At 45.3% G+C, this 26491-nt stretch overlaps 1 protein-coding gene across 1 annotated transcript; it reads right to left on the minus strand.

Annotated features, from left to right (window-relative positions):
• Positions 1 to 1669: 1669 nt before the first annotated feature.
• On the minus strand, positions 1670 to 26491 carry Slc16a9 (solute carrier family 16 member 9). Its single transcript, XM_059282244.1, has 5 exons — positions 26270 to 26491; positions 15745 to 15888; positions 9629 to 9724; positions 2492 to 3403; positions 1670 to 1880 (listed from the first exon to the last, which is right to left on the minus strand). Exons 1-5 carry the CDS (start codon positions 26463 to 26465, stop codon positions 1702 to 1704), a joined length of 1527 nt encoding a protein of 508 aa, XP_059138227.1. The 5' UTR covers positions 26466 to 26491; the 3' UTR covers positions 1670 to 1701.

The raw sequence follows: 26491 nt of genomic DNA on the forward strand, positions 1-26491 counted from the left end.
AAATAAGCCGTGTGCACGCCTTTAATCCCAGCAGCCTTTAATTCCAGCACTCAGGAGGCAGAGCCAGGCGGATCTCTGTGAGTTCGAGGCCAGCCTGGTCTACTGAGCAAGATCCAGGAAAGGCGCAAAGCTACACAGAGAAACCCTGTCTCGGGGGAAAAAAAAAGAAAAGAAAATGAAAAGACAATTTTGGCATCACAGGAAGGGAGCCCTTACTTAAAGAACCCTTGGCTGTTGGTTTTAAAATACCTAACTTTATGGCTTATCTTTTTTTTTCTTTTATTTAAGAAAAGAAAATGTTTGTCTATTGCCAATGTGTTTATCCCCCCCCCCCCCCCCCGTGGTGCTGGGGATCAGTGAACTCAGGGCTTCCCCCACCTGCCATGCCCTCACTGTTCTTCTGAGCTTCAGGAAGCACAGCCCCACCACGCCAGTCTATGGCTGTCCTCAGGCCCTGTCACCTGAATCCCTGCAGAGTTCGTTAAAATGCAGATGCGTGGGCCAACGTGCAGAATTAAAATTAAAAGCATAGTATCAGGCACTTAAGTTTCTGGAGGGTCTGTAGGGGATTCTGAAGTATGGCGAAGTTGAAACCCATTTCTATAGAGGAAACCCATTGGTTGAACCCATTTCTATTTATTAAACATTATTTCTGCCCTCCAATGTTCTTGGGATTACATAAGGTTGGATAAGAGTATTGGTTTCTCTTCACCCTAGCCTTTCCCACATCTAATGGACATATAGAGCATCTTTTTTTTCTTTTTCTTTTTTTTTTAGCCCTGTCCATGAATTAAAATGCAGTAGTGGAAAAGCCCAAGAGAAATCACCATGGGCTTCATTTGGAAGACAGGCAAGGCCGTGCAACTCATTTCCACGGTGCTCAAAGCAAATGGATGCTTCCCACTTGCCAGACGGAATGGTTCAGAGGTGTATTTCCAAGCTGGAAACCAGCAAATCAGTAGCTCTTAGGAGACACCAGCAGAGTGGATGCTGACCAGCACCGGGGAGCGAGGTCCTAGGAGCCAGCCACGCAGGGGGACTGGAGGAATTGAACGAGTTCATACACAGTGGACACCAAATGCCCAACAGTGCTTCAACAAGGACAACAAAACAGAAAACGGATAAGACGGACAGCTGCGATTTAAAATACTTTGTCTAAAGTCTTCAAAGTCTTAGTGACATTATAACCATCTCTTTCATTTCTGGAAACGAAATGGCTTAGCGTCTTCTCTGGACTTGCAGGTCTGGCATAGAGGGGACAGCAATTACTCCTCAGGGGTCTTCACAAATATCCTGTCATGAGGAGTGCGTGGCTTAAGACAGGACCCCCTGAGTACCTTGCGGTGGTAGAACTCAGGGGGAAAGCGGAGACTCAGCTTCTTGACCCAGAGAAAACTTGGTGAGGCAAGTCAACAGTTTTACATCCAGAACTCACTAGCAAAGGTGAAACAGAACAGTACCATTTCTCAGGGGAGGGGAATACAAGGGACAGAGGTTATGCCCACAGTACATAAAAAAACAGGGTATGTGAAAGTATGTTCTCCTTCAGAGTCAGCCGGAGTTTTGCTACAAGGTCTTGACTCTAGGGAACCTGCCTAACAATTTATATATATATATATATATATATATATATATATATATATATATATATATATAGTATAAAGTAGAAAAATAGAGAAAATAGTGCCTTTTAATATCCCCCTAAACATTAGAGGCAACTTTGTAGAAAAAGGTTGTTGGCGTTGGCTTAGGGAGTTTTTTGTTGCACGTGTCCCAACAGGGCAAGGCGGCGAGCAGCAGGATGAAGCCCCCCAGCAGGACGCAGCAGCCACTGAAATAAAAGGCGATGTCGTAGGTCTGTGTCCAGTCATAGAACCAACCTGAGGAAACCGTGAGAAAAACAGAGTAAGTTTCACAGAAGCGGTGTTCACGTGGGGTTATGTGTGCGTGTGCCCACCTGCTTCCAACGTGGCTGACTGTGCTTTAACAGTGGGGGTCTTTTAAATATTTGAGGTGGGTATTTTTAGTTTCTTCCAAATAAAAAATGGGCACAGAGCCAGAGGAAGTATATCAGCTTAATTGTAATCGTATCACAGGGGTGTGTGTTTCCGTTTGTGTGTGTGTGTGTGTGTGTGTGTGTGTGTGTGTGTATGTGTGTGTGTGTGTGTGTGTGTGTGTGTGTGTGTGTGTGTACTGGGTCAGGGTCTCATGTAGCCCAGGCTAGCCCAAAACTCAACACATACCAAAGATGAGCTTGAACTTCATACTTCAGATCCTCCCAAGTGCTAGGATTACGGGTGTAGGCTACCACACCTGGTTTTAGTCAGAGCTGGAGAATAAACCTAGGGCTCCCTACACGCTAGGCAAATACCCTTCCTGAAATAATTCATTTGACTTTGTGCAAATCTATGCTATTGCTGAGAACTTCTCTATCTGGAAATGTCACAGTGAGGAACAAGAAACTGAGCTGACTTCAACATGAGTATCTTACCAACAATCGGTGGCCCGAGGCTATTCCCAAGTCCTGCGAAGAACATGAGTATCCCATAGGCGTGGGCTAATTTGTCAATCCCCACAGTCTTTGTGGTCACATATGGGAAGATGGACCAATTGCCAGTAAGGAAACCCAAGATCCCAGAAAGTATCGCCAGGGTGACGTAGCTCTTGGCAAGGGGGATTGCACACAAGGCCAGACCCGTGATGATCAGGGTAGCTACATAGAGATACAAGGTGTTGATCCACTTGAAGTCAGCCATGATGCCTAAAAGAAGCTTGCCCACGGCTGTCATGATGCCGATAATGGAGATGAGTGGTATGGTGAAGTCCTCTTCCCTCACGTTGGAGCTTCTCGCTACATCCTCCATGAGCAGCGAGGGCGGGAACCCTCCGATGTCAAAAAGCAAGATGGCGATGAAAAGGGCAGAGAAGACTTTGTTTTTAAATAGAGACACAGTCTCACCACAGTAGTTCCTATATAATTGCCATTTCCTCTTGGCAAGCTGCTTGCAAAAGTAAGTCTGCTCCACGACCTTCTTTCTGTAAGGCTCGGGCTCCTTGGCGTGTGCTGCAGCTGCAGGATTTTTAGGAGTCTCCTGTCCCCAGTCACCACGGGGCAAGGTGCTGTTGCATTTATCTTCACTCCTGTAGCTCCTGTCCAAGATGTTCATGTTTTCTTCCAGGCTCTTCTCTTTCTCGTTGTACGTGGAGTACCTATCTAGAACATTCTCCGGGGCTATTTTTTCAGAAAAAGGAGAGTCAGAAGACTGCAAGGGTCTCATCAGGCTGCCACAGGCTAGTATGTTTAAAGCCAAAGCGCCCACAATAAGTAGGCACCCATCCAGGCCATAGAACTCTATCAGTACCCTCTGCAGAGCCGCATAGATGAAAAGGCCCACGCTTGACCCTGCAAGAGAGCAAGAACCTCTCAGTCTTAGTCTGATCGTTTTTTATAGCCTTAGAACACGCACCAGTGGCATCATAGCGACACTTATGATTAACACTGATATTCATGGGGCCTTTGTATTAAAGCCATGAGAACACTGAGATGTCAGGACGGCGGTATTGACGGAACATCCATCTTCAGAATCAACATCCAAACACCCTGTTTGCATTTAGGATTTTTTTTTCAAAGAATTTCAAATTTTTTATTTTATGTGTATGAGTGCTTTAGTTTCCTGGTTATATGTGCTCCACATATGCACAGTAGCCATGGAGGCCAGCAGAGGGCAACGGATACCCTGGAGCTGGAGTTACAGACAGTTGTTAGACTCCATGTGGGTGCTGGGAACCAAAGTCCCATCCTCTGCAAGAAGAGCCAGTGCTCTTAACTATGGAGCCACCTCTTCAGTCCTGCCAGGATTTATTCCATTTTTTAACTATACACACATGCACACACACACACACACACACACACACACACACACACACGCATGTGTGACTTCACACACACACATATGTGTGACTTCATACACATACATACACACACACATATGTGTGACTTCACACACATACACACACGTATGTATAGGCTGACTTCTAGTGGGTCAACACACACACACACACACACACACATATATGTGTGACTTCACACACACACGTGTGACTTCATACACATACATACACACACATATGTGTGGCTTCACACACATACACACACGTATATATAGGCTGACTTCTAGTGGGTCAACACACACACACACACACACACACACACACACACACACACACGCACATTTATAGCTGACTTCAAGTGGATCAACACCTTGTATCTCTATGTAGCTACCCTGATCATCACGAGTCTGGCCTTGTGTGCAATCCCCCTTGCCAAGAGCTACATCACCCTGGCAATACTTTCTGAGATCTTGAGTGTTCTTACTGGTAATTGGTCCATCTTCCCGTATGTGACCACAAAGACTGTAGGAATTGACAAATTAGTCCATGCCTATGGGCTGTGTGTGTGTGTGTGTGTGTGTGTGTGTGTGTGTCTTTATGTCTCTGTGTGTGTGCCTGTGTGGAGTGAGTGCCCACAAAGTCCAGATGAAGGCATCAGATCCCCTGTAGCTGGAATTACATTGGCTATGAGCTGCCTGGTGTGGGTACTGGGAACTGAACTCAGGTCCTCTGTGAGAGCCACAGTGTTTTTTAATCTCTGAGCCATCCCTCCAGCTCCCTGTAGTGTGCTTTGGATACACGCTCTTATTCATTACTTTTAATGGACCTATTGAGTACATCCTACTATAAGCCCCAACCTACGGATGAAATGAACAAGAGCTAGAGAGCTTAAGACATTACCACAGAGCTCAGTGCTGTAAAACAACATAATTCAGTCAGCCTGACTCCCGGACCCCATGGAATTTAGTTATTTAAAAATTGTAATTATATTTTTTGTTTGTTTAGTGTATATTTTTATATAGCCATGCACTTTCCACAGCGTGCACGTGTGTGTGTGTGTGTGTGTGTGTGTGTGTGTGTGTGTGTGCGCGCGCGTGTGAAGGTCAGAGGACAACCTTCAGTAGTCAGTTCTCTCCTTCTAAAATGTGGGTCTCAGGACTTGAACTCAGGTCATCTGGCTTGGCCGCACGTGCCTTTATCCACTGAGTCATCTTGCTGGCCCTTATAACAGTCTTAACAAACACTGTCTCTGACTACCTTTTACATTTACTATGTACTGGGCTCCATGCTACGTTTTATTGCCTTTGGAAAAGCAAATTTTTACATTTCACTTTTAAGATAACTGCTATAGATTAGTTTTAGGATGTTAATAATGGTTTGATCATTTATATTCATTGCTGAATCACCAGAATGAGCGATTTGTATTCTTAGCACATTAATGGAAGTATGAGAAGAGGCTGAAGTGGGATTTGATGGAGTATTTCAATTACAGTATGCTGGCTTATATATCACACAGGAACAAAAAAATGCTTCCTCTTCAGCATCCATCTCCCTAAGCACAGTTTGTTTTTTTTTAAATTGAGTATTTAAAAAATTTAAATATTCCTGGGAAATGCCATATCAAACAGCAGGAAAATGTAAACAGGTTAATTTTTAAAATTCTGAGTTAGATGATCACAGCATCCATACTCTAAAAACTCATCTCATCAAACAATATTATAGGGCTGGAGAGATGGCTCAACGGTTAAAAACACTGGCTGTTCTTCCAGAGGACCCAAGTTCAATTCCCAGCAACCACATGGTGACTCACAACCATTTGTAATGAGATCTGGAGCCCTCTTCTGGCAGGCAGAACACTGTATACACAATAAATAAATAAATCTTAAAAAAAACAGAAACAAACAAACAAACAAAAAAACCCAATATTATAACCAGGAGCACAGAGAGGGTGCAGCGGTTAAGAACACTGGCTGCTCTTGCAGAGGACCCAGGTTCAGGTCCCAGCACCCACGTGACAGCTCCCAACCATCTGTAACTCCAGTTCCAGGGGAATCCAACACCTCCTGCTGGTCCCCTCAGGCACTGTGTGAATGTGGTGCACAGACATATAGGCGGGCAAAACACCCATACGCATAAAATAAAAATAATAGACAGATTCAAAATCCCTTCCCTATCTTTGAACCATGGTATGTGCTTCAATAGCTAAAAACAGTTCAGAAAACAAAGATTGGGGCAGAATGGGGAACTTCAAGACAGCTGTTCTGTGTCTTCACCCATGAACTGTTGGTGACTTTTATCTAACACACTATACAGATTCTAGTAAGATGCCACACCATTACACACTAAACATGTTCTTCTCAAAATATTTAAATGTATTGTGTATGGATGTTTTGCTTGAATACACATCTGTGCACTATGTGTGTGCCTGATGCCCGGAGAGGCCAGAGAGGGCATTGGATCCCCTGGAACTGCAGTAACAGATGGTTGTATTCTGCCTTGTGGAGGCTGGGAACAGAACCCCAGTTCTCTGGAAGAATGGCCATGCTCTTTAACCACTAGGCCAGCTCTCTAGACCCTTAAACATGTTCCTGATTTTGTTGTTGTTTTTTGTTATTGTTGTTGTTTTTTGTTTTTGTTTTTTGAGACAGGGTTTCTCTGTGTAGCTTTGCACCTTTCCTGGAACTCACTTGGTAGACCAGGCTGGCCTCGAACTCACAGAGATTCACCTGCCTCTGCCTCCCGAGTGCTGGGATTAAAGGCGTGCGCCACCACCGCCCAGCGTTCCTGATATTTTTAAAGTTCTGTTTTTGTGGCAGAAAGATGGATCAGCAGAGAAAGACCCCTGCCACCACACCCGAGCACCTGAGTTCAATGCCTGGGACTTACATGCTGGTTAAGGAGAGCCAACTTCAGCAAGTTTTCTCATGACCTCTGCATGAGCTATGGCAAGTAGGTGTGCATGCTCACATTCACACACACACACACACACACACACACACACACACACACAATAAGGAAATGTAATTTAAAGTTTTAAGTTCTGCTTTGATCTTAAGTTGAGAATGAATTGCCATTGCTGACCAACAGAGTCCATCTGTCAAACTCATGAAATATATCAAATCACTTCGGTAGATATTACTAACAGCTACAATATGCTGTGTGACAGGGCAGGCCAAATTCTACCCCTTGGCCTGCATCCCATGAGAACACGGCCGTGACTTAGAAAGATGCAGTGATTCTTCAGTGCAATAGGAACCAATGTCAGAGTTTCCTCGTGGCGCTTTGGAAAATGCAAAGCTCTAATTTTTAACCATCTACAAGAACATCTTAATTGAAAAATAGTCAACATAAAGAGCAAAGTGAGAAAAAACACTAATTATGTTTTCATCCGAGTCTAGATTTCACACTGCTACAGAGAGGAAAAATAATTGGTGTTTAGGGAACCTCAGCTCAAACTGGAAGAGACACACACATGCATTAATTAGCTCATCAATACCAATTCTCTCAAGCTTTTCTGTAACAGGTCAGAGGACAAACATTTAAGACACTGTGAGCCATACAATACCTGTCTGTCCCCAGTACTCAACTCTCCCAGGGAAACAGAAACACCAGACAGCAGACAGCAGACAGCATGGCTGTTTATGGACACTCAGTTTCCCCAAATGTTCACACATTATGAAATGTTCTTTTCACTTTTAAAAATAGGGTAAAAATAGAAAAAACATGCTTGTGCAATGTACAAAAACAGAGAGAAGCAGATTGGAGCAGAGACTCCTTTTCTAACCCCTGTTCACCGTCAAGGAAGATCACAGCCCACAGCCTTCAGGGTTTTGTTGCTGTCTATTTAGATACAGGTCCCCTGCAACGGACCCAGAGCTGACCTTGAACTCACATTCCCCTGCCTCAGCCTCCTAAGTGCTGGAATGGCAGATGTGCACCATCACATCAAGCTCAAACCTTTGTAATATGCTTATATGTCTGCATCTTACCCCTTTCAACTAGGTGGTCATGTTTCAAGTCATTGACTCGTGGTTTCTTTTGGAAAAGCTACCGTGACTCTGTTTTGCTATGATCTCCCTAGATGAAGGAGAGTCCATGCCTGGCTCTCCTTTCAACTCACCTAGCTCCTGTGGGTTGATACTAATCCCTTCAAATCTCAACTGCCTGTGGGTGGTGCATTTTCGATTTGCTGTGCTACGGTGCAGGCCCTCTGCCCCGCCCTCCAAACTGGGTGCCAAGCAAGAGCCGCGCAACAGCAGAATATTTCCCGTGTCTTCAGCGTCAGTAAATGTGGACACGACAGGATAGTTTGGTCACAATGACAATCACTAGCCGTCCTACAGTCCATGTGTGCCTTTACAGTCCAATAATCCAGTGTCATGTCTGATATTCCTGTTCCTATTTTACAGTTCAGGAAACAGACGCTAAGCAGTGAAGTATCTTGTCCACCAAGGGAGTGCCAGAAGTCCAGCTCCAGGATGCTGGAGAGATGGCCATTAAGAACACTTTCTTCAACGAGGAGAGAGTGGACACTAGCTCCCTCCCTAACCCAGAGGCTATCTCCAATTGATAACCACTCACACATGAAAAATGAGTTTTTTCTAGTAAATGGCCAACACAAAACAAACTCAGTATTTTTGGAGGTGGTTTTTTTTTATGCTTATTTGTCTCATAATGCTTTGTCTAGGCTTCTTCTTCTTCTCTTCCTCCTCCTCCTCCTCCTCCTCCTCCTCCTCCTCCTCCTCCTCCTCCTTCTTTTTCTTACACTACAGGCCCTTAAGACCCGAGATCTGGACATGCCAGCCCTCTTGGTTCCTGGTGATCCTGGATGCTGGATGGCAGACCCAGTCAGAGTTCTCCAGAGAACCCCGCTGGACTGTACCTCACCTCTCCCGGATCCTGTAACCAACCCCTTTACTGGCTGTAAGTTACCCCAAAATAAACCTCCTTTTTAACTATGTGGAGCTGCCTTGCTGAATCTCCACATTATGTATATGCTATTTTACACCTTCAGTGATCATCTGTTAGTTATTAAAGGGATAATGAGAGTGTATGTTGCTGGGATGTGTAGCTAGGTCAGTGAGCCATGTTCAGAGATCAGGACCTTGGGCAGGCTGTATATTCCACACTGTGTGACAAGGCTGACCTCAGACTGACGGGACTGCGGCCTCTCATTTCCTTTCTTGTTCTCTGCAGAGCAGTGGCTTTAGGAGTCTCTGCTTTTTGTCCAAGCGCTCTCCTCCAGATAGCTGTGAACACCCTGGGCCTGGAAGCTTCCTCGGCATCCCTCACACTAAGGTCTGGTACTCAGATTTGTCATTTATGGAGCTTGGGGTGTGTTTGTTTGTTTGTTTTTGTTTTGTTTGAGTTTCATGTTGTTTATTTTGTTGCTTTAAGAGACAGGATTTCCTTGTGTATCCCTGGCTATCCTGGAACTTGCTCTACAGACTAGGCTGGCCTGGCCTCAAACTCAGAGAGATCCACCTGCCTCTGCCTTCCAAGTGCTGGGACTAAAGGTGTGTGCCATCACTGCCTGGCTTGGATCTTGGGGTTTTTGAAAGCTATTCCCATATTTATGGTGGAAAATATACTGGCCTTCTAGGAGAGCTGGAAGAAACCACTTTGCTTCCTGATTGACAGCTGGGTAGAGACTGATTGCACACATGTGGTTCACACCTCTCCGCTCTGTTTAGAACGTTAACTTGTGACAATACTGTACTTAATTTTGAAAAGGTACCTGTTGAAATCAGGCCAAGCGCGAGGCCTCGGCGGCTGTCAAAATACTGGCATGTAATGGTCACTGTCGCAGTGTACAACAACCCGCATCCGAGACCTGAACATAAGAAGACAGCCGGAATTCAGACAGGTGCACAATTTCAATGCAAAAGAAGAAAATGAAGGGCCCCACTAGGAAGCTGTGGAACCAGCTGCCTAAACATGAGAGTCCCAAGACCCCTCTGTCAGTATTGTGGACTCAATGGACATCTGAGAAGCATCGTTTTTCACCCACCTTAATATCAAAGTCAAGTAAAAATAAAAATAGTCCAATTTCTGAAGTATAAAAAAAATTCAAAAAAGAAAAAAAAATGCTGGGCAGTGGTGGTACACACCTTTAATCCCAGCACTCAGGAGGCTGAGGAAGGCAGATCTCCGTGAGTTCGAGGCCAGCCTGGTCTACAGTGCGAGTTCCAGGACAGCCAAGGTTACACAGAGAAACCCTGTCTTGAATTCACGTGTAATTGGAGTTACTAGAATGAGTCTGAGGAAATGGTTAAGCCATACACCATACACCAAAACTTAATCATGCCTGCACCTCAGGTCTGTGTTTCTAGTCCTTGCAGTAACTCCGTTTTTCCTCTAGGGGCTCTGAACAATTTAAAAATATATATATTTTACTTTTATTTATGTGTATGTGTATCGGTTTGACACATGTGTGCAGGTGCCCGTGGAGGCCAAAAGAGAGGATTGGATCCCCTGAGTCACAGGTGGTTGTGAGTTACCCAAAGTGGGCGCTGGGCATTGAGCCCACGTCCTCTGGAGGCCTAGCCGGTGATCCTAACCACTGAGCCATCTCTCCAGCTCCCCTTGGTCACCCCAAGCTATTCTGCTGGAGTTTATCTTTCATACCTCAGTCAGAAAAACCAAGGATCTGAAAATGATTCTCAATCATTCCACCACCCTAAAGCTGGAGTCTGTAAGTCCCTGTCTTTAGAGCTGCTTTGTAGCCTATTGAACAGTAACATACAGTGAATATTTAGCTTCAGCTGAAGAAACTCTGGAGGGAAAAAAGGACACAAATACAGTAAGATACCCACAAGTAGTAAAAGAAGCAGGCACATGGTCGCTTGCAACGGTATTCCCCATTTTCCTGTAGGTTTGAAATTTTCCACAATCAGAAGCAGTCTTGCAGCTAGCTACCTGTGTCTTCTTGAGTCCCCAGGGTAAGACTTGTCTCCTGGTCACGTCTAGCTTGCTGGCTTTATCTCTTGGTCTCGGTGAATACTGGCACCCTCTGCTACGATCGGTTCTTTTCCATTAGCATCTCATGTGGCTTCCCTGCATTTACTTCTTACCGTTTTCTGCAGTGTTATCTGGTCGTGATGACCACTCTAAAAATAACACATAAGCCACTGGCTGAGAAGGCACCCCGGCTCATTAAGTGCACTGAGGTCATTTTCATTACTTCAACAGCTACCTAGGCGCTCAGTAAACAGATGCCATTAACAAACATACGAGTAAGCATTTCAGGAACTCGGCGCTCAGCTGCTTATTGAAGGCCCAGGTTGGCCTCCAACTTCCAACCCTCCTGCACGAGCCCCCTGAGTACTGGCACAACCGATAGGTACCACCCCACCCACTGAGTTGGGGACAATAACAAAAATGGCTTTTGGTGTTTTATAATAAAATGTGTTAGCATTTTAAGGTTCTTTTATTTCTTAGAGAACCAATAGTTTTCAGGCAAGCAATTTATAGTGTAATATAATCGGGTTTGAATATAGATCTTCTCCAAGCACAAACAAAAGGATCCAGTATCACAAAGAGTGGAAGAATGCCCCCTGTGTATCAGATTCTGCATTTATTATTTTTTAAAGATTTTTAAAAAATTATGTGTATTATATGTGTCTGTGTGTTGCTCTATGCTGGGTTTGCTGGTATGCTATGTCTGTGTAACTGGTTGAACCCAGTTGCCTGTGGAGACCAGAAGAGAGGATCTAACCCCTTAGAGGTGGAGTTACAGGCAGTTGTGGGCTGCCTGCTCCCAGTGCTGGGAACTGAATGTGGGTCTTTGCAAGAGTAGTATGTGCTCTTGAATGCTGAGACATCTCTGTAACACGAATTTCTAAATGATCTAACCAGAGGCAGATATTGGGGTGAATTCTGAAAGATCAGAGAAGCAGAATAAGCCACACCTAACCTCACCTCGCCAATTCCCCAGTCAATCCTGTTTCCTCAGACTAGAAGCCTCTGAGTCCTCATCTGGATCTCAGCTGAACTGCTATTAAAAGCCTAAAAGCTTAACCAGGCTCTAGTTCCTGCTCCTCATGCCTTATATACCTTTCTGCTTTCTGCCATCACTTCCTAGGATTAAAGGCATGTGTCACCATGCCTAGCTGTTTCTAGTGTGGCTTTGAACTCACAGAGATCCGATGGATCTCTGACTCCCAAGTGATAGGATTTAAGGTGTGTGTGCCACCATTTTCTGGCCTCTATGTCTATCTAGTGGCTATTCTGTTCTCTGACCCCAGGTAAGTTTATTAGGGTGCACAATATATTGGGAGACACAATATATCACCACACATCTCCCCAGCCACAAATTTATTATACTTTACATGTAATATATTAAAACATAATACACTAAATAAATGTATACTCCATACCATCTGAAGTTCCTTAGAGTCCTAAGGAAGAAAATAAAAAGTCCCAAGACGTTAAAGTTTCCAAATTATTGTCTTAAAACACTCTCTGGTGGCCAGTCAGCTTTGATCAAATTCTAGCAGTGAAAAAACTTCTGAGGAGCATAGCAATTTTAACATCAAATAACCATATTTAGGCAAATTAGTGCAACTGTCTAGGGGACTAATGGGAGGGGGAGAAGAGGAGGGAGGAAGAGAAGGTTGAAGGGAATGTGTAATGTACAGTATATATTTGTCTTTATGTAACACAGTACCATGTACAATGAAGAGACACAATGAATTTTTCAAGTCTGTACTGCTGAGGACTCACGGCACAAACCCAAGTGGCCCATCACTGCTCTCTCTGTTTATACAGGTGACCATGAAATGTAATTTAGTGGCCTAATGATTCTTTGTCACCTAGTATGTGCTTTTTCATCTACGTCTGGATGAGACACCGACTCCAGAATCTTACTTTTTTGTTTGTATCGCCCCCACTCTCTGAAAATAGAATCAAAAGGGAGTCATTTTTATCAAGCCATAAAACAAAAGCAGAAATAATAGATACAGCGGGAGGGTATGAAGAACAGGATCTCAGGCATATATCCCTGATAGTGAGAGCCGTCAAAAGCCATTCACAAATGACTCTGCAAACCACAATCTGCACAGAGGCCATTGTAACCACACACAAAAAGCACTTCCAACAAGGACTTCTGCCCAGGGACAGCTTCACTTTGGACCAAGGCCACCTTGGAATAGATCTGCATAGTCAAGGATTTTTGCTTGAAAACAGCTTATATAATTCTCTTTATCTCACCTTCACAGACTTCCTTACACACACCCATCATTTCCTAAGGTGCGTGCATCCCCACTGCTACACTGTTGACTTGTTCAGTAAACACAGACAATCTCTGAAGACTCTCCTGCAGTTATTCAGCAGGACATATAACTCAGCCAGACCCGAAGCTCTTTATCACACCCACAGCTCGAAGGACCCACCTCCAGCTGCCAGTTCATCTCCTCAGCATTTCTCATCTGAACTCTGACCTCCTCCCAGCTCCCTGAACCTTCTCACAATTCTGCCTATCTAAGTGTGGTCATACATTGTGTACCCCAATAAAGCTTGCCTGGGGATCAGAGGACAGAGCCAGCCACAAAATTAGACATAAAGGTCAGGCAGTGGTGGCACACACCTTTAGTCCTATCTATCACTCAGGAGGCACAGATCAGTCTGGGTCTCTGCGAGTTCAAGGCCACACTGGGCTACATGAGAGAAATAGACCCAGGCAGTGGTGACCCATGCCTTTAATCCCAGGAAGTAATATGGCAGGACACAGAAAAGTATATAATGTGTGAGGAAACAGGAACTCTCTCTTTAGACTGAGGATTTCATAGAACTAAGAACTCGTGGCTGGCTTGCTCTGCTTCTCTGATCTTTCAGCTTTCACCCCAAATTCTGGCTCCAGATTTTCTATTGATAAGACTGTTTAGCAATTCCTGTTACATCTAAGCTGCTGTCTGATGGTGTGCATCACTTCATGTTTCAGCAATAAAAGTGACAGAAGATGCAACATTTCCCCATCAGGATCCTATCAGATGCTATGACATATTTACAACTTCCCATGTGACATACGCATAGTGTGTGTGTGTGTGTGTGTGTGTGTAGGAAAAGCTGCTGTTGGGGGCTGGAGCACTTGCTGCTCTTCCAGGGAACCTGAGTTTGATTCCCAGCATCCATGCCAAGCATCTCACAACCACCTCTAACTCCTGCTGCTATGGGATATGATGCCCCTTCTGGCCTCCTCAGGCACACACGTGGATGTACATATGCGCGCGCGCACACACACACACACACACACACACACACACACACACACACACACACTGAATCTCTAAAGGTTGCTACTTGTTATCCACTGTACCCCATTCTGGGTGTTTGGCTCTGGGTAGCTTCCAATACACTCAACTCTCTTCTAATCTGCATCCATTGGCCACACCCTACCTGTCCTTACAGTCTTGGGTCACACTGTGATTCCTGCCACCCTTCTCTGCACATACACACAGTACACCAGCACCGGGTACTGGTTTCACCTTGACACTGCCATTGCTTCTGCTTACGCATATGTCAGTCTGTCCTTCTGCCTAGATGACCAGCTCCATGACTCATGAATTCTCACTTCCGACCTTTAGCACCACCACACTGGGTTAAAAGACACTGAAGATATAAATATGCGTCATCTATACCTGGAGTGTAGTACTGAAAATGGCCACTGTCTCCGTTTTAGCTTTCACTCTATGGCATGTACATTACAGATCCAGCCTCAGACAACACTCAAAACCATAGTTAGTAGCCAGACGTGGTGGTGCACACATGTAATCTCAAAACTAGGGAAACTGAGCCAGGAAGATCTAGAGTTCAGGGCCAGACTGGGCCACATAAGGAGATTCAGCTTCAAAACAAAACAAAACAACAAAACCCACCGAAAATCATAGTTGCTCAACACAATTGCACAGTTATGAGAACTATCTTTGACAATAAAACTATTTAAGTGAAGACTTGGGGAAAAGTTTATGATACTACTTTTGCTAAGGTGAATATACAAGGAATGGCCATTATCTCATTTCCATAATTAAAGTAACAGAACGGGATAGAAACTTCTATGACCATAGTCTAGTGGTTTTTAACATCAAACACCTTTAAGTACAGTATATTACAAAGGGATTTTCATGAAATGTTAAGTGGTCTAGGCTCTGTACTCATTTGTTACTAAATCATCATCAAGCATTCCCACTACGCCATCTTTATTTGTATGTCTACCGGAACTCCTGGATTGGGTGCTGTCGATAAACTGAAACTCCGCCCACTGTTCCTAAAGTCTCAGCAGCAAGCAGAGAAGTGACCAGCGTCAGGATCCTCCAAGCTTACATTCTCCCGTCTCACTTTTCCTTGCTGAAATATAGAGATGAAAGCCTGAAATCTCTTCCTGTTCCTTGAAGTGGGGCATAAGGGGACTGTCAAAATGTGCGTATCCAAGGGCTAGAGAGATGGTTCAGCAGTAGGACCCATCTCTCTCACTGGCTGCTCTTCCAGAAGACCCGGGTTCGTTTCCCAGCACCCACATGGCAGCTCATGACTGTAACTCCAGTTCCAAGTGGTCCTTCGCTCTCTTCTGACTTCATGAGCATCAGGTACATGCATGGTACACAGACATCCATGCAGGCAAAACACCAATACACATAAAATCATAAAAGACCAACAACAACAAAATTTAATGTGGTTGTCTCTTCCAGCACTTTGATTCAACGGGCAGACATTTCCTAAAGCAAGAACTTTAAGAGAGTCATAGAGAGTAAGGTATTGCTGGACATTTTCACTCCTCGGATTAACCTCATAAAATAAGACAGCAGTGAAATGATGTGGACCTGGAGTTAGAAGATTCATGGGGATGGGGTTTCTTACCTACAATGATGCCATAGGAAAAAAACAGAAAGTAGATATTGGGGGCGAGACTGCTCAGCATCAGGCCTCCAGCCACCAAAAAGCCACTGAAGATTGTGACGGGCCTCGCTCCAAAAGATGACACACAGAGGCTGCAGACAGGACCTAAAAGAAATCGAGACCTTCACTTAGGTAGCAGTGACCCCTTCCTTATGACCACATGATCCACCCATTGTCAGTTCAAAAAGATTCCAGCACAGTGCAACACATAAAGGCAACATCTACAGCTCTGAGCACTCTAGAAACTGTTCCACGCTGGACAGGAGGTGCTCCGTCTAACGGTCACAGTCCACTTTAGCCTTCCTGCAGCCCTGGGAAGTAGATACTGTTGCTATTCCCATTTTTTGTTGTTTTGTTTTGTTTTTTGAAAATAAAAGGATGGTGAGCTCGCTGGGGAGAAAGGTGATTATTTGGAGTCAACCTGCCCCAGGGTTTGGCTTTCTCTTTTGTCAAGTTGCTGAATCTCAGGCAACTTATTTGCACTCCCCGAGGCTTAGTTTCCTCATCTGAAAATGGAGATCCACAGTTGGCACCTCCCGGAGTTCTGTACACAGCTGACCGATGGGCAGAAGTGAGCCATGCCTGAATTTGTTCAGTGTAAGGAACCACTGTGTGGGAATTGGGTCTTGAGACCGATTGTGTCTCACCAGGCGCCACGCCAGGGGGAGTGCTCAGAATCATACCACAGAGCAGATTGGAAATACAGGGTGTTGGGTTACTCAGGCCCAGTAAGTTCATTTTGCGTGGAAGGAAAGAGAAATTCCAAGAAGCTACCACTTCTAGTCCATGGCAGGATAAAGAACCTCAAAGCTTGTAGTCCAGCATGAAGGGACGTCTGGGCAGAAGCTCAAGGCAGGCACCTGGAGACAGCAACTGAAGCAGAGGCTATGGAGAAAGGCTGCCCACTGGTTTGCTCCCCATGGCTTGCCCAGCCTGCTTTCTTGAACCACCCAGAACCCCCTGTTCAGATGTGGCACCATCCACAGTGGGCTGGAGTCTACCACATCAATCATTAATCAAGAAAATGCCCATAGCCTTGCCTACAGGCCAATCTGATGCAGGCATTTTCTCAATCTGAGTTCCCTCTTCCCAGATGCCCCTAACTGGTATCCAGTTGACAAAAAAAAAAAAAAAAAAAAAAAAAAAAAAAACCAACAACAACAACAAAACCCTAGCAAGCAAGCATAACCGGTGTCTTTAGTTGGTTCATTTTGTGTTCTTTCGATGGGACTTTAAATCTATGCTCTTTAATTCATGTTGAGCGAGTGTCACAAGGAAACAGGGTGTGAGGTACAAAGGTAAGAAAGATGGGTAACGATCTTCACAGAATGTACCCAAACCAGCTAAGTGTGACCAGGACAGGACACACTCATGGGGGCAGGTCTTCGTCTCCAGAAGCAATAATACAATACAATAACCAAGCCTTGGTCCTCAGCACCAGCCAAGTCCCAGATTGCAATCAAATCAATCAAAGGACTGTTCTCAAGGGAGGTTTCTTATGTTGCTTGGAGTCTTTCACTTAGCAGAAAAGATCTTTGGAATGAAAGCGGTTTGCCCCAAATATGAACTATTGAAAATGGTTAAGATGGACAGAGAGGTTTGCTGGTGTTCAGTCTGAGATATGTCAAACAGAGTAACCGACTGTCAGGGCTAGTCCACTGGAGAAAAAGCCTCTCCTAATAAGGAAATAGTAACAGTCCTGAGAATATCACTTCAAAATGCAAGCCGGTATGAAGGCACGGAGAGGCTGAGCCCCAGGGAGTCTGTTCTGGCCACCTGTCCTCAATAAGCCAATTAAAGGAGTGAAAGGGGGGATTTATTAATGTGGCCACGGTGAGAAGAAAGACCAAGAGATCCAGTGACCCTCCCAAACCTGTCAGAGACTGAGGATGGAGAGTTAAATACAAAGCCAGAGCTACATAGCTAAGCGGTCCAGCAGGCATGATCTCTGCCCCTCAGCTCCAAGTCTCTCTGAAGGGTTATCTCACAGCAGTCAATGTTTCTCTGCAGACAAATTCCTCCTCTGGCTTCCCCCAGGTTCAGCCTTGTCGGCTCTCCGGCTCTCCGTAGGAGATTCCTGAGGAAATTCCAATTTCTTAGAGTTTATTGTTTCGATCCTCTGAAACAGGAGCGTCTCTTTAGAATATTTCCATTGCTTGAAAAAGGCAGGTGACAGGGGGTTTGGGGATTTCAGAGGAGGTTTGTCACCCAGGGCCCAGGACCTGAACCTTGAGTAAAGTGAAGTATCATCCCAGTCACAAATGGGATGCAAAAGCATTCCAAATGGAGCAAGCAGGTCATGATGATAGCAAAGCGTTTGTGTTCTATCCGCTGCCACAGGTACCCAAGAAACACAAAGGAGGGAAAAATGCTCAGGGATTCAGAAGCTGTGTTATAATGATAAAAGAAGCCAGCAGAGCTCATCACTCCCTTCGGGAATGAGGTTTGTTTCTATGTGAGGACCTCAAGGCCATGATTAACTGTGAGGGGAGTATTAGACAGAGATAATACAATAAATCAGTGGTTCTCAACCTGTGGGTCTAGACCCTTTGGGGCTGAAGAACCCTTTTACAGGGGTCGCCTAAGACCATCAGAAAATATAGATATTCACATGATGACTCATAACAGTAGCAAAATTACAGTTATAAAGTAGCAACGAAAATAATCTTATGGTTGGGGGTCACCGTGTTAGGAAGGTTGAGAACCACCACGACAAATGGAGATCTAAATGGGATAGGGCCTTAAAGAGGAGGGGAGGCATTCCTTTAAGACCTGGAAAGAAGTTTCATTAAGATCGGGAATCAAGCCAGGTGGTGGTGGCGCAGGGCTTTAATCCCAGCACTCAGGAGGCAGAAGCAGGCGGATCTCTGTGAGTTCAAGGCCAGCCTGGTCTACAAAACGAGTTCCAGGACAGCCAGGGCTACACAGAGAAACCCTGTCTCAAAAAACCAGAAAAGATTGGGAATGAGAGAGAGCCACACACAGGAGCTGAGGTGGTGGTGGGGGAGGGGGAGAGGAGTGTTAGCAGCCAAGAGAGGGAGGCCAGAGGAGCCTTCCCTTCAGAAAGCAGCTTCCAAGCAGCTCCCTAAGCAAATCCTCCTGAGGAATCCAGGACCGAGTCTTCGAAAAAAAAAGAAATCTGACTTTTTATGGCCACTTAGGGGGTGGCAGGAAGTTTCACATCATGTGATTTGGTTCACTACAGCTTATGTGACCAGGAGCCTGGAAGAGCCAGGTACTGGTTGAGACCATAAATCAGGAGCTGCCCTTAAACCACCACACAGACAGCTTCTTGACTCCGTGTCCTGGGAAGGGCTGCAAGAAGGCACAGGCTGAAGTCTTTGAGCTCTGGGAAGCGGGCCTTTTCAAAGTCATCACTGTCTTTTAGAGTGGGCCCATGTTCTAACAGGTTTCAGTCCATGGCTGGCTGCGCTACCAGTTCTGGGCTTGTAGTGGGACACAGCATCACGGCAGGGAGCTTGGGAGAGCCCAGCTGATCACCTCACAAAGGCTAGAAAAGAGCCGGGTGGTGGTGATGCACACCTTTAATCCCAGCACTCCGGAGGCAGAGACAGGAGGATCTCTGTGAGTTTGAGACCAGCCTGGGCTACAGAGTGAGTTTCAGGAAAGGCTCCAAAGCTACACAGAGAAACCCTGTCTCAAACTCCCGCCCCCCCCAAAAAAGCTAGAAAAAAAACAGAAAGGGAGAGGGGGAGGTGAGGTGGGAGAGGGAGGGAAAAGGGAGGGGTAAGGGGGGAGAGGGACAGATACCCTTGAAGGCATGACTCCAGTGACCTACTTCAAGTCTCCATATGTACCCCAACATAGACCCATTAGCTGGGGACCGATCCTTTAAGACATGAGCTGTGTCATTTCCTATTCAAACCATGGTAGATCAGCTGGGTGCAGCGGCAAACACCTTTAATCACAGCACTCTGGAGGCAGAGGCAGGCAGATTACTGAGTTCTTAGGCCAGCCTGGTCTACATTCACAAGTTCCAGTCCAGCCAAGACTACCTAGTGAGACTTGTATCTCAAAAAAACAAAACTGAAAACAAACAAAAAACAGAATATGTAGCTCTAAGAAAAAAAAAATTATGCTTTTTTGGGGAAAAACAGTCATTACATTTCTCTCCTTGTATTTATCTCCCCTAAAAAGTTTCTGGGGACCCAAGAATCAAAAGGACAGCCAGGACAGCTACATCAAAGCCATAAGTTAGCCAGCATACATCATGAATCTCAAATTCACCCTTGGGAAAGATCATCTTTGATCACATACAAATTGATTGACCTCTGTTGGCTGGTGGGTTTGCTGATATTTGTACAAAATGGAAAAAAAAAAAAAAAAAAGTAACCCAAACTCACTTAACCATCAGCCCAGAAGGGCCTGGTCCATGGGGACTGGCCCATGCCACAGACTCCTACAGAGGGCGGAAGTCAGTCCTTGAAGGAGTTGAGGGTCCTTCCCAGCTCAGGGCTAATCCTCACGGGCAGCAGCCCTGTGGGCGCTCGGAACACTTTGAGCCAGTGGGCCTTCCTGCACAGACCTAGTCTTCTACTGACTCACCCTGGCAGGTGGAAGGCTGCAGGAACGAAGACCCCAAAGTGGGGAAAGGGGGACTAATAACTCTGCCTTGAGCCTCCAACTAAAGGATGAGAGAGTCCTCCATTGTTTCAGCAATGTGGTTGGCTCCATTCTTCTCCTTGAACTTAGAGAATGACGTGTGCACAGGTGTGTGTGTTGGGGGGGGATGCTTTAGCGCATCAGAACGCTGCAAGGCCATGGCAGTCCTCTGACTCAGTGACCTTCCTTCCACTCCTTCTGTGCTCGTCTGGATCAGCCACAGAAACAAAGCCAACAGGAAACACATATTAAGGGATCTATAGTGAGGGATCTGCGGGCTAAGGGCCAGGCGATACTTGCCTAGGTAGGCAAGTTGAAGATCTGTGGGGCAAGCCACCGGGAGGGGCAAGCTGGGACTCTCGGTTACAGGCCAAAGCTGCAGGCCTCAGGCAGGCCTCAGGCAGGATTTCTTTTTTTTCTGGGAAAGTTTCATTCTCTTCTGGAGTCCACCCAGATTATCTAGGATAAACTCTTTCTCTGAAAGCCAATTGCATACTTACATCTTAAAAACAAAACAACAAAAACCAGGAAACCTTCCCAGCGACGCCAAACTTTAGGACTTGAGTAACCAGAGACTGGATGTAGCTTAGCCAAACTGACAGAGAAAACGCTCATCTCCCAGCATAAGCCCTCTCCCTCAGTCAAATTCATCTCACCAGAATGTGTTGTGAACAGCGTAGACTCCGGGTCTTAACATCCAAGGATCCTGCCAGGTCTGCTGGCTCCCTCACGGGCTGCCCATGACAGTCTGTCCTTCTGGCAGCCCACCTCAGACAAGCTCAATAAAACCAGTCAATAAAATAAAGGGGGGGGGGCAGGAGGTGGTAGTACATGCCCTCATGTTTTTAATCCCAGCACTTGAGAGGCAGAGGCAAGGCAGGGCTCTGTGAGTTCAAGGCCAGCCTGGTCTACAGAGCAAGTTCCAGGACAGCCAGGGCTACACAGAGAAATCCTGTCTGAAAAAATAAATAAATAAATAAACAAACAAACAAATAAATAAATAAACAAACAAAATCCCCAAAAAGTAATATATGTATGGAAATGAGGACTAAAGAGGTCACTCGATTGGTAAGATGTCTGCTGTGCATGAAGACCTGAGCTCCTCTCCAGAACCTTCTAGAAAGAAGGGTTTGGTGGTCTATACTGTAATCCTAGTGCTGGGAGAGGGGGGGACAGGAAGTTCCTGAAGACTCATTGGCCGCCCAGCCTCAATGAATCTGAGAGCTGAAGGCGTGTAACACTTGGGAAAGGACTTAAGGTTGATCTCTAACCTCTACATGCATCTCACCAATAGACTTAAGAATGCACACACACACACACACACACACACACACACACACACACACCACACACTTCCACAAGTGTTTGCTCTTCCACCACTTGTTTTTAATAAGTTTCCCCTTGAGCTCTCAGGGCTTTTCCTTTCTTTTCTTTTTCTTTCTTTTTTTTTAAAAAAATATTTATTTATTATGTATATAGTATTCTGCCTGCATGTGTCCCTGCAGAGGACATCTCATTACGGGTGGTTGTGAGCCACCATGTGGTTGCTGGGAATTGAACTCAGGACCTCTGGAAGAGCAGTCAGTGCTCTTAACCACTGGGCCATCTCTCCAGCCCCAGGGCTTCTCTTTTCTATTTTCATCTTCAAATTTTTTTTTTGAGCTGCAGACTTTGAGCTGCGAATCCAAACGCCTCCTCATCTAGTCCCTGGTGTCAGGTCCCAAGAAGGTGAGTGGCCTGCCCAAGGTCACCTGACTAAAGGTGGTTGAGCCAGGACGTGAGTTCGACTCTGACTTTACCCCAAGCCCCTTTGAGTACTGGTTCTCTTCCTGATTTTGTTAATGTTTCCAATTCCATACATTTTAGAATATAATCTTTTTGCTTGAAGAAAGTGAAAAGTTCATTTATCTAAAAAGCCGGCAATTCGGAGCTGCCTCGTTTAGAATACATTTACTTTTACTTTTAGGATATCAGAAGGATGTACAGTAACAGCCCATCGACTTATACTTAGAGATTAACGAGATAATTTGTTATTGGCGTTCTTGAAACCATCAGAGGAGGTCAGAGAGATGAGTGAGAAAATGAGCTCACACTGCCCAAGTGATTTCCCGACACACTCGGCATTTCCTGGATGCACTGTGGAATATGATTCACTCTGCACGCACAACAGAGTTGGCAGCCAAAAATTTGCCTGTACAAAATGAAGTTTATAACGGTTTCTGTGTATTTTAAAATGAGCTCGTGCTTGAGATATACAATTTTTTCTTTTAAAAGAAAAATTAAAAATCGGATCAGGTAGCTAATACCCAAATAGACTGAGAACTTAACTCTTCCAAAGGACCGGCCTACCATGCCTCTTTCTTCTCTGTGTGAAGGGTCCAGGAATATAGAAATATAAAATTATAAACCTTAAAAAAAATAAAATAAAAGCTGACAGGCATCAGCTCTAAAGGTTAACTGCTAACAATGGCGCTCTGCTTACAGCCCGCTCCTCTGTCCACAGCCAGGGGTTAACTTTTAACCCCCCCTTGCCCTTTATAGCCAACAACTGCCTGGACCAAAGTTAACTTTTAATAGATGTTTCTGCGTGACGCCTAGCATGCACCCCGTGCCTGATGCTTTCCCCCTTACTATAAAAAGGGGGCCAGAACCCGCCCCCATGGCCACAGCCTCAGAATCTTGAACAGTGGCTGTGGTCTCAGCTAGCTGATACACTCTTGTGCCCCGCAGTGATTATTTTTTTCTTTTGGAACAAAGCTTGCTTCTGGTTTAATAGACTTTGGTGGTCTGTCCCCCATTATTGCGCGACCCCAGACCCCACATGTGTTGTTCTAGTAAGATGTGAGCACTGACACAGATTACCAAATGCGACATTCAAAACACAGCCAGAATTCTTGGCATTCCTAAAGGTCTTAAGAGACTTGGAAGGGCAGGCCCAACATCACAGAGGCCTAGACCAGAAGGACCACTAAGGTAAGGCATGAGGCAGCTGGGCTCTGGAGTGGCTCGGGAGTGGGTAACAGTAGAGGACTGACTTAGTTCTATATCAAAGCAACTCCATGACTCCAAGGGGGAGACATTAGGATGAATTACCTGAGTAACAACCCTCCAAACTGCCCTTCAGAATTCCACCTTCCCCCTGAATTCCACTCACATTCATCTTTCTAGTTCTTCTGAATCAGGCTGGCTTCTTAGACTAGACAGGGCCCAGCTTCTAGGGCCATGATCTGCTGTCACTGTCAGGAAATTCTTAATAATACTTAAGCGAGAATTCTGTATTTTCATGTCGCTCTGGGGTTTATAAATTATGTAGACAGTCCTATTTAAAATGATGATGGCTGACCCTGGACCTTGAGACAAATATGGTTGACCTAGGAACATGGAGATGATGACCTAGGGACATGGAGATGTTGACCTAGGGACATGGAGATGTTGACCTAGGGACATGGAGACGATGACCTAAGGACATGGAGATGTTGACCTAGGGACAAGGAGATGTTGACCTAAGGATATGGAGATGACCTAGAGACATGGAGATGTTGACCTATGAACATGGAGATGTTGACCTAGGGATATGGAGATGTTGACCTAGGGACAAGGAGATGTTGACCTAAGGACATGGAGATGATGACCTTGGGACATGGAGATGATGACCTTGGGACATGGAGATGTTATGGAGCTACAAGTCAGTTTTTAAGGGAAACCAACTTCAGCTTCTACACCAGTGTCCATGTTCCCCATCCCAGCTGCCGTCAACTTCAGCTTCTACACCAGTGTCCATGTTCCATATCCCAGCTGCCATCAACTTCAGCCTTTACACCAATGCATGCATTCCACATCCCCAATTTCCGTAATTCTCTTCTCCCTCCTGAATCAACTCTCCAAGCCTGGTTCTCCTTCCATGTGCTAAAGGGAATATTGTTGGAATTCTCCTTGGACTCCTTTGACTGGGAGCCCCAATAATTACAGCTCTGTTTAAGAATTTGCTAATAGAAATGATGAAATATAAGAAAACACTGTAAGAATCTCCTCGCCACACCAGAGTGTTTTCTAGAAAGCCATGTGTTCAAATCGCTCTATGAATGTACCAGTGACTAGCCACTTGTGCTTGGACAATTTACAAGCAGTCTTCTTTTTAACTTTACGATTGCACGTGTTTGTGTGTGTGCCTGAGTGTGTGCGTGTGCACTATGTACGCGCAGGTGCCCATGGGGCCCAGAGGACACTGGATCCCCTGGAACTAATGTGACAGGCAGTTGTGAGCCACCTGAAACGGACAGGAAGCAAAGCCAGGTCCTCTCTCAGCAGAGCCCATGCTCTTAACCAGTGAGCCATCTCTCCAGCCTTGCAATCCTCATTTTTTTAAAAACCCTTTCAAACAAATCCTGGGCAAATTTCCTGTTTCTCTTGATTCTGGAACATCACGACTTTCTTCATCTGTTTAGTCATGCTTAGTTATCTTATCTGAGAAAGCCAGAGGAGCCTGCAAGGTTTTCCCCACGGCTATGTATCTTGTTTTGGATATAACAACTGGATACCATTGCTTTTTTTTCCACAGCAACCCCCTTAGTAGCCAAGAGACAGACATATCTTAAAAAAAAAAAAAAAAAAGGCGCGGGGGGGGGGGGGAGGGGATGACTAAGGCTTGTTGTAAGCAGACCTCCATAAATTCATTTTAAAACTCAACAACACCTTATGAATCACCACATCCAATGTTCCTAGTTTCTCCACAGTTTTGAGATTGGGTTTTGTTCCCGGAATCATGGTAAGTTCAAAGCACACAGCAAGACTCCACAGGTACCCAACCCACCAATGCCTGTCTTAGCACACAGGAAGACTCCTCAGGTACCCACCCACCTATTCCTGTCTTAGCACATAGGAAGAGGCTCCGGGGTATCCATCCATCTATGCCTGTCTCAGCCCATTCAGTATTTAAATAGTGCCAGATAAGGTAAAGACAGAGCCATGAAGAACTGCTGCAGACTTCAAACTGTGACTTCAGACACTCAAGTGGTATATGATACTCATGGTCAAAAGATAATTAAAAAAAAAAACACTTTTCTGTTTGCTTTAAGCACAGAAATCACTATTACACCACAAACTACTGTTTACCAAAATAGTTCTCCCTATAACCCCTGGGAAAAGCCTAAAGAACATCACCACGTGAGATAGACTGCCCTTGCTGTGTGATACTTTTCTGAGGAGGTTGCTGTAATTGATGGGCATGTGAATGGAACCCAGTGCTGAATCTGAGATGCAATCAGAGCTTGGAAGACGTGGAGATCACCTGCATACTGTGAACATGCCCGCACACTGCACACATCCTGTGAATTATTATGGGAATGTGTGTGTTCCTTGTTAGATGGTGAGCCGTGGTGTGTGTGTGTGTGTGTGTGTGTGTGTGTGTGTGTGTGTGTGTGTGCGCGCGTGCGCGCGCATGTGTTGTTCACATGGGTATGAGGGTGCCACAAAAGCTAGATGGAGGTGTCTGGTCCCCTGGAGCGAGTGGTTGTAAGATGCCTGATGTGGGTGCTATGGTCTGTTGCAAAAACAGCGCACCTTCTTAACCTCAGAACAACCATCTCTCCAGCCCCTCATCTTTCCATGCCCATCCTCTAGCAGGCTGCCTGTCACTTTAACAAGGAAACTGATGACGGGATGGATTGTAGGCATGTGGGATTCCTGTACTTTCACACAGATTCATTACAGGAAAGGAACAGTGCTAACCCTCGATGCCGAGCAGGAAAATACACATTACATTTCAAATGTGTAAAAGCCTTCCAGGCCCCGTGCAATGTTAATGATACAGCAAACGTCATTAAGTGATTAGAGAGTAAGGAAACACACAAACATATCCACTTACTTGCGAGTAAGCCGACTCCGCTTGCCAGGGATCCCACCCAGGCCGTTTTTCCTTTTCCTTCACCGAAGGCATCCAACCACTCTATGTACAAGACCCCAACAGCTAATGGAGATCCGTAACAGAGGAACTGAGTGAAGAAGGAGACGGTCACAATCACCCAGCCCCACCCTCCATCAGGTGACTTCTGAAACTCCATTGTGAGATGAGATCAATGTGGTGTCT

The sequence above is a fragment of the Peromyscus eremicus genome, chromosome 16_21 (assembly GCF_949786415.1).
Source record: "Peromyscus eremicus chromosome 16_21, PerEre_H2_v1, whole genome shotgun sequence".
Classification (NCBI taxonomy): domain Eukaryota; kingdom Metazoa; phylum Chordata; class Mammalia; order Rodentia; family Cricetidae; genus Peromyscus; species Peromyscus eremicus.

Coding starts and splice junctions, on each gene's coding strand:
- Slc16a9 (XM_059282244.1), bottom strand. CDS start 26,465: ATGGAGTTTCAGAAGTCACCTGATGGAGGGTGGGGCTGGGTGATTGTG. Junction 3,404..9,628: donor GCTTGGCCTGATTTCAACAG/GTACCTTTTCAA, acceptor GCTCTCTTGCAG/GGTCAAGCGTGGGCCTTTTC. Junction 1,881..2,491: donor CCTCGGGCCACCGATTGTTG/GTAAGATACTCA, acceptor CGGTTTCCTCAG/GTTGGTTCTATGACTGGACA.